Consider the following 9,166-nt stretch of genomic DNA (forward strand, 5'->3'; position numbering starts at 1 on the left):
TATTAATATAGCCCTTCTTCTTTTATTTCCAATTTCCTGAAACATTTAAGTGGCAAAAGTCGTTAGAAAGAAATTTAATGTAATACTAGAAATTAAATGAAATTAAATATATATTGTATAATACAATATGTATATATAAATAGTGTAGTTAGTTTCTGAAATAAACAGATTTCTCATATACAATCTATGTTCTTTTAAAATGCTACTTTATTATTATAAACACGTACGATAAAAGTTTGTAATTTATAATTTTTTATAAAAGATGAGAAAGAGAGAACAAAGAAAGAGAAGAATAGATAAGGGGAGGAATTACTTCACTTGATGCAGTACTGTTTCCTAATCAGTTACTTCCTATTATTAAATATTCTTAATGTTGAAACTCTAATTAATATGAATATATGTATATTAGCAATAATCATTAATCAATAATATCCATAAAAATTATACAAGAATATTCTTAATTCCACATTTGTGGGTAAAAAGTAGATGTTAATAAATGTCATACATTTTCCGTAATGGTGAGAACTCATGATTAAAAAATAAGCGAAGAAATTGCGCTAGTTTCAACATTAATGCAAAAACATTACAAAATTTTCTTATTTTTAAAAAATCGCTCTCATTTCAAGTCACGAAATTACATTGGTTGTCACGCATATATACAGCCTTAATTTATATGTCGCAAACTAATATATGACGTATTATTGAAAAGAACATACAACATGGTTTTTTTATTCAATAATCAAACAGAAAATTCATAATGGTAATTTACAATCATTTTTTTATAATTTGAAAAAGTACAGAAAGTACTTCCACATAAAATCAATAGGGCGTCTAAATTACATCAAAATAGTTGAAATTAGCTGTAAATATACATTTAGAATATTCAATTAATAACCACGATAAAATTCCTTTTTCAATACTTATTATATATGTATATATATATATATGTATATGCACAAAATTATATTTCTGAATGACGTTCATGAAAACATTATTTCCAGATCATCCATATCCGACAAAGAGAAATCATCAGACAAATCGTGAATATCGACATTGGGGTCGTAATCTGCACCAGAATCGTCACCAGAATCATCGCCGCTTCCACCATCATCATCGCCATCATTGTTTCCTCTGTTCTGATCGTTGTCATCGCCGTTGTCTGCGCCAGCATTATCACCATCTATTTTTTTACGGGAATGCAAATCAATTCTAGTCTCATATTCGAACATTATAATTTAATTTATAGATATATAAAAACTTATGACACTCGCAGAGCACACTGAGATATCTCAAAAATATATAACAATAATATCAAGTTTTACCATCTGCATTATTATCATCAGATCCATCATCATCGCCATCATCATCGGTAGCATCAAGATCATCTTCCTCGTCATCCTCATCAGCTTCATCCTCGTCGTCTCTTCTTCTTCCAACGTCGTACAACCTAGCACAGGATTCCTGTATGCTAGAGAATTCACCCAGATTTTCTACTATTGCAATCTGAGTGTCATATTTGTTACAGGCGAGACTATAAATTCCTCTTTTCACATCACAAGTTGCTGAAATATTAATATACATAATTAATTAGAAAATTATTTACAGGATAAAGTTAAAAAATGTACAAGCGTTATCTTTGAAATAGTAACAATATATTTCGTGTATATTATAATATGCTTCTCACTTACCAATGTTACTGTAATCTAAAGCATCTAGTGTTTTGAAGGAAGTCGAATAATGAGAATCGGTTTCATTGTCTTGATCTAATGCGACTGCATATATAATATTGTTGATTGGTGAGAAAATCACTTCCATGTCGTCGAGAGTGGGAACTGTCTTAAGTAGGTGAAACGTTCTCAAATCCCATACTTCAGTATTAGATACAACTTCTGTCCCGTTCGGATGGAAAACTCCGTTTAACGTTTGATTTAATTTGTCGAATTTATGAATTTCTTTGCCCGAATTAACATCCCATAATATGCCGTCGCTAAGTACTAATTCGTCGTTCATACTAAAAGTTGCCCGATTCTTCGTATATTGATTCGAGATGGATGGTGTCAAGGTTGTTAATAATTTTCCAGTTCCTATATCATATATCTGTAATAGAAAATATGTGAAATTATAGTCTTATTAAGATCTTTTAAAATCTAATGCAACTGGAAAGTTAAAGCGCTCCTCTTAGCTATTAGCTCAAAACAATGTCATTTGCATTATACAATGCAGTTGATAAAATTCAATACCAATAAAGTCAGTATATATTTACCGTCGCGATCTCTCCTTGGGTACCAATTATTCTATCTTGCAACTTGCCAAATTCAACATAATCTTCGTTCTCGAAGGGTAGCTTCATTTCGAAGAATGCTCCGATGTCCCAGAGCGCCGACATAGGACTTCTCCAAGCAGTGGAGGTCAACAAGAGATTACCACGCTGGTTACATTCCATGTGATACACATACGTTTCGTGGCATTGGTAAGTTGCCTCTTCCATTCCTGAGTGGACATTGAACATTTTGATGTCTCCGGCATGGGTGCCCAAAATGAGATATTGTGTGCAAGGCTGCATTCGATGGTACAATTAAAAAGAGAGAGACATATGAAACAACAGTTTATGAGAATCGGAAGAACAGTTGACAGTGAAGTAAAATTTACCGAGAAAGCGCAACAGGTAAATATTCCTCCCGTTTCTGTAGGCCGAAAAGTTTTTATAGGACAAAAACGACTATAAATATGTCTTCTATCTAATCTTCTACCGTCTATTCCCAATGCTCGTTTTGTTAATCTCGTCGTTACATTTGTAGGTGAAGAATTTTTTGTACACGGGTCTGGACATTTGTGTGGTCTGCAATATGAATTGAAGTACATACATAAAATAAAACTGAAGCAATCGCACTTTACTTACATTGTATAACTATTTTATTCATAAATAGAAAAGTATTACTTACTCAAAAAGATTGAATTGTGGGCACGTTACCATAGGATTTTTACAGAGAGCATGTTGATTCGTTAAATATTCTGTGATAATAGAATCAAGAGTAACCGATACGTTAGAGGAGGCTATACCAGGTCCTCCGCCACTTCCGGGATCTCTGAAAATCTGTTTCTGTAAAGATCTACAGCTAGTCGATTGGGGCTGTATCGTAGATTGATAATTAGTTGGAATGACTAGAGGCTGCCTTTCGGATGATATCAATTTCCTACGACAAAACAACAATCAAATTTTACATACGTAAAAATAGGGGAATATTAACTGTAGGTATATTGAAGAAAGTAGACGCAACTTACTTCTGACTAATTTGTAATTTAATTGGCTGGTTTGCATTGTTCGAAATAACATTTTGATTCAGGCAATCAGCAAGTTTTAATCGGATGTTATTATTCACAGCCGGTGAACCAGTGCATGTACCGGTATGGGATATAAATCGAGATGACGATGTAGGAGTGGTATTGTTTCTACAAGTAGTTTCTCTTTGTGTACATCTACTTGTATTATACAAGTTAGCAGGAGCACCTGGAGAAAAACTATTCCTTGGCTAAAAAAAAAATAACATTTTGATACTCGTAACATATATCTTATACAAATGTGTTATTTTACAATTATTATAAAGAAGAATGTGCATATACATATATGAATCTTTTATCTAGATTTAAAAAGATCTTATTGATCATAATTTTAACTTACAGTTACACTCGCAGGATTTCGGTATGTAAAAGGTTGATATGTTATTGCAGCTCTCATAATCGCAGATGATTCCAAGTTTGCTTCTCTCTGTAATAAACTAGCCGTCTCATTTAAACCCTTTGACACAAGGTGCTGATATATCAATTGATTAAGCTGTTGTTCATTATATTGTATTCTCGTTTGTGCTACAACATTTGCCTGAAAAAATCATTTCGTTTAGAATTAATCATACATATAACACGAAGGCGAAACTGAACTCGCTCAACACCAAGAGGAACTTTTCTAAAAAAACTTTTCATTTACAATCGTTACATGATCGATCGAACAATTGCGAGAAAATATAAATTAATATACCAAAGAGAAATAAATACTTCTGAAGATGTTAAAAACAAGTTAACGTCAAAGAATTCATAATTGAAAAATATGCAACTGGGGTATCGTGTGCGTATATGTAGTTTACAAGCAACTTACCCTGTGTAAACTGACTAAGGAAATTTCATATTCTGCACCCGTTGGCTTCGCTTTACCGGACACCCTTTCCATTAATTCGAGGGCATATTTTTGGAAAGTAACATGTTCTTGACGCTTCTCTTGTAAGATAGGATCCTTCATAAGCGACTGAATTTGCCCATTCGTGAACATTGGTAACTTACTAATAATCTGCCTAACTTTCTCACTACGTGCTAGTCCAGCTAGCGCACGACACGCCAACGCTCGTATGCTATCGGCATCAGTAATAGGTGTCTTCACCATCATTAACTGTAGTAGTACCTGTTACGAATGAACAATTTTATATATAAATCATACCCAAATAATTATTTAAGATACAATTACAAAATAATTACTCAAGACACATACCATTATGCCGTTATTTGACCTAACACTTTCCCATACTTTCTGTATCAATTCTTCGCTATTGTGAATATTCGCTTTCTTCTTGGCAGATCCAGTTATAGAATATCTAGCTACATTTCCTCCGACCTTAAAAAGTCATCGAGTACTATCAAAATTAGAACAGTTTGGAGATACACGCGAGAGAATAATTTGTATAAAATAAAACTTACTCTATTTATGGGGGCACATACACAATTAATTACAGCCCTTAGTGCTGCTCTTTGTACATCGGCATCTGCAATAATTTCACACTCAGCCGCGGCTAGTAAAAGATTAATCGCCATCGTCATCGACATGTCTGGCATGTCGACTCTTTCGCACAGCAGCAACATAACTTTTGGTACAACGGAACAAATTGCGATAACATCCAAACAGGATCTGACCGTTTCTGCACTAGAAGTAGTGTGTACCCTGAAAAATTATCAATTATTTACAAAATTTTAAAACTCCCACTGTGTCTTCGTACATGTAATATAATTTTAAACGCAAAATTACAAAGATCCGATAAACTTTTGTCAATGAATACAGCTGTGTCCGCTTATTATTAACTTACCGTCCACTATAGTTCCATTCGCGAGCAAAAGCTATGATTTGCAAAAGCAACGTGATACCACCTAAACGATGAAGTTCTTCCACTGGTGGCCATACCGCTCTAACTGACATAAATTCTTGCAGAACCTCCACTTTCGCTTGAACTTCTTCGCTGCTAAACTTGCATGCCTAAAATAATAAATGTCTCAAAATATATCATATATTTTATCGAACACATTAAAACGCAACAATTAATTTATAACAGAGAAAAAAAGAATGCAATGTCAAGTAATTACACGCGCAAGTCGTACTTGTTAATGGGTTTGCGTAAGTAAACGCAATTTTAAAAATAGAACCGCTAAAAGAAGCATTTTAACTTGTACTTCAAATAATTATATAGCAGGTTCACGAAATTGGCCATTCTTTACCACTTTGAGAAGGAAACCTTCTTTCAATGCATAATTAACTATTCATTATACACTTACCTTGTAGGGTGGTAATGAAGGCTGCCATGTATCGCGTTCAGCTCTAACGTTCTCCGCACGCTGCAATTGCTCCGCTTTTAAATGCAAATGCGCTTCCATGTATCTCTTCAAAGCAACAGCCACGTGTCGTACAATCTGCCTCGACGCGCACTCTTCATCGTCGTTTATCGTTGGCTCTTCTTCGATATTTAGAATTGGTAAAGTCGATATCTGCAGCAGAATTTTACTTATATGTTACCGAGCAAAGAATAACTCCAGCCTACGGTGAGATCTACCTTCCTCACAATAAACAGTGCCACTTCTTGTCTACTTTAAACATGTGAGTAAATATGAAGTTTCTTTTCACTTTGCTTAGCCAGCGTAAACAATGGCCAATGCTTTCTTACCACGTTGAACAATTTCCTCAGACCATCCTGCGCGTCGAACTCCTCCAGTATAACTTTGAATGGGAAAGAAAAGCCAAAGAACATGGTCGCGTGACAACGTCCGGAGTCGTGGCTGCGTTCCAACAGCCACAGTGCGTAAGTCACGAGATCGGATATTATGTGCTTCGGCAGCAGGCACACTCGTTCCATGGCGTCCTCGCAGTACGCGAGGTAGTACAGACATATGGATACACCTGTCGCCGCGACACTCGGCCTCGGCACATCCAACAGCCTTTGCAAACCGCCGACATTTAGAAATTCGATCGAGAACTTTTTGTGACACAACAGGGACGCGAGATACTTGAGCGCCTCGAAAGCGAGTCTGCTGTCCTTGGTCTCGCGCACGTTTATGTACTTCAGTATCAGGTCCAGGGCGTTGTGTTCGAACACGTGGCCGAGGAACTCCTGGTACTCTCCCATCGGTGTCAGATATCGCAGGATCAGCATCTGCCGAGTCGCGAGAGTAGGGGGATGCATTTGCACGCTACCAATGACGTAAGACTCCATCTCGGCCCAGGAAGAATTTGAATTTCCGTCCAGCAAATGCGCGTTAGAGCCCTGAGACAGGCCGGACGACTTTTGCAAATTGCACCTTGCGGACGCCGGGACATTCAGGATTCTCGCGGACTGCAAGCCGCTCTGCTTGGACGGCGTCACCGACAGACCCACGGGATTGCCTTTCGGGATGGACAGAGGCGGGGACATGATCTCGGGATACAGCTCGCTGTTCTTCACGGGCGTCTCGCAACCGGAGTTGCTCTTCTTCTTCTTGACGGCCGGCGTGTCGTCGTGCACCGAGTCGTTCTCGTCGGAAGACGGCGAATCCTGATTTCTCGTTATCCCGTTTTTCTGCCACTTGGGCCGTATCTTGCGCTTATCAGGGCTGTCGTTGCAATCGGCAACGCTATTCCTGTCCTGCCCGATGTGAGCGAACGGCCGAACGTTCTTCTGATAATCCTCGTGCGCCTTCTGCTGGCGGTCTTCGTGCGCTTTCTGCTGCAGCTTGTATAACCGTTGCAGCATCAGTGGCACCATTTTGGCATTTTGATCTCTAAATCCTGTAGCTATATCCTGCACTTCCATCGCGGCGGCTAGAAGGCCGGTCGAGTAGCTCTGCAACGGCTCCATGCTCTTCTCTGCCCACGAGAACAATCTGTGTATAAGACCTTCCATGTCTGGCTGAAACACTGCTGACGTTTCTAATCCCGGAAGTATGTCCAGCATCAGTCGACAGGCAGCAACGTTCAGTTTTCTGACGTCTCTCCCGGTTATTCCCGCTCGGGACCAGTATGTGTCTCTCAAATAATCATTTATTAACTGGAAACAAGCATATCGCGTTATTAAAATATGTAACATTTCACGGGCCGAGATTATAATTTCTAAGTACAGACAACAAGAGTATCGTTATTAAGCAAACGCCGTTTCACGTGTACCACCGTTTCTGTCAGAACTGATACAGCGATATATTCCGCTTTGCTTACTCAATGGCAAACTCAGCGAGCAGAGTTAACTCACGACGAAAAATACTGTACAAAATGCCCGTCAAATATTTTTCAAGTTGTGATAAAGGCAAGATTTGCTTGAATCTCACTTGAATATTGTTACAGCTACCATAAAAAAACACACAAATGTGCGATACGTCCGCTGGATTTTACAACGGCAAGAGTTGTCAAGGAATAATTACACGTTGCTCTGGAAATAGTCACCTTTGTCATAAAATTATCCTTTCTAAATAAAACCTTCAATATGTGTCCAAAGTTACACTCCGGATCGGTGCGCGACGGATGTCTCTCGTCGAACGGATCCGGATCCATCTTCATGTAATTTTCCGTCTCAAGCTCTATTATATCCGCTAATCTCTGAAGGACAGGGATGGGATCGTAAGCCGGCAAGCTGTGTTCCTCCTCCCATTGTCGTAGAATCTGTACAACATCCGTCACTTCTGCGAGCGACTCTGTATTCGCCATTATTTATCTGCAAACACGTTTAGGTATCAATTTCAAAGTCCTCCTCTCTCTCTCTCTCTCGCTCTCGCCGAGATTTCAACGTGCGGCAAAATTTCGTGCAAGATCTTATAATTCCGCGCGGTGTACGCACACGCACGACGATAAAAGAAATGATATCGCGCAGCACAGTTCCCCGCGTAGGAACGCGACGATCTCTCGCCAAGGAATCGGCTCGCGAGGCTTCGCCGCGCGGGTGCGCGGCGTAAAGGTTAAACCGCGCGCGAGACGCGGCGCGGGGCGCTCGGTGTCGATAATATTTATAACCTTCGCGACGCGTCAAAGTCACTCGGGGAGAAAAAACGTTCCGTCAGCCGGTCTCGGGGGCGAGAGCACCGTCAATATCACGAGGCGCGAGCCGCCGACATAACCTCCAAAGCGGCGGCGGCGACGGGTAAACAAAAGGCTCGACATAAACAGAGGGACCGTCGGCGGTGCCGTCCGAGGGTGGGAGACACCGACGCGGCCGCGACTCGCGCCCGACGTAACCGCGGCGGAAAACCGGACGGCCCCGGCCGGCGCCGACGAGGATCGCGAGGACTCGCGGCGAGGCTCACGGTATGCAGCGACGTGATTCGCCGCGCGCGTCACGGTGTGGCGCGTGTCTCTTGCAGGTTAGGTCTCCCGAGCGATGCGCCCGTCTCGCGTGACAATCTCCGCCCGACGACCGTTCCCCGGCGATTTCGTCGGACGATCGTCCCCGGCGACGCGGTCGTTCGGTGCGCACGCCCGCGCGGTCCGACGACTTGTAGACTTACAAGCGTTACGTTATCACGTTTCTCCGGCTCACAGATCTCTACACCTGGACGACTGTATATACAGTGGCGCGACTCGCTCTGTCGGCGTCTTTGACGTGCGCCGCCGTAGAGGAGTGCGCGTGCGCGAGGCGAATGAGCCGCCCCATCTCGATTTGAATTACACTTTCTCGTTTGAGATCGAGTTTTTTTTTTAAAGAATTTTTGTAGCTTCGAAAGGCTATTTTCTAAAAGAACATTCAACTATTCTGACAGGAAAAATCTTCGGGGTCGCCAGCAATAATTAACAGCATCAAATTTGATTGACCGTATCTGGCGATTATTTTATGTTTAAGCATCGCGATGCTTAAACGTTAAAATTGCCAGATACGGTCAACCAAATTTGATGTTATTT

General features: G+C 40.3%; 1 protein-coding gene across 1 annotated transcript; it reads right to left on the bottom strand.

The window, feature by feature from the left end:
• Positions 1-593: 593 nt before the first annotated feature.
• On the bottom strand, positions 594-8,864 carry LOC105561136 (protein mahjong). Its single transcript, XM_012010863.1, has 16 exons — positions 8,776-8,864; positions 7,721-7,988; positions 5,976-7,331; positions 5,590-5,799; positions 5,127-5,293; positions 4,744-4,984; positions 4,538-4,660; positions 4,151-4,450; positions 3,680-3,877; positions 3,283-3,530; positions 2,943-3,194; positions 2,650-2,839; positions 2,264-2,557; positions 1,689-2,097; positions 1,323-1,562; positions 594-1,180 (listed from the first exon to the last, which is right to left on the bottom strand). The coding sequence occupies exons 2-16, from the start codon at positions 7,979-7,981 to the stop codon at positions 981-983; spliced, it is 4,689 nt and encodes a 1,562-aa protein (XP_011866253.1). The 5' UTR covers positions 7,982-7,988; positions 8,776-8,864; the 3' UTR covers positions 594-980.
• Between the last annotated feature and the right edge of the window lie 302 nt (positions 8,865-9,166).

The sequence above is a fragment of the Vollenhovia emeryi genome, unplaced genomic scaffold, assembly GCF_000949405.1.
Source record: "Vollenhovia emeryi isolate VEMERY1.0 unplaced genomic scaffold, V.emery_V1.0 DF939210.1, whole genome shotgun sequence".
Taxonomy (NCBI): Eukaryota; Metazoa; Arthropoda; class Insecta; order Hymenoptera; family Formicidae; genus Vollenhovia; species Vollenhovia emeryi.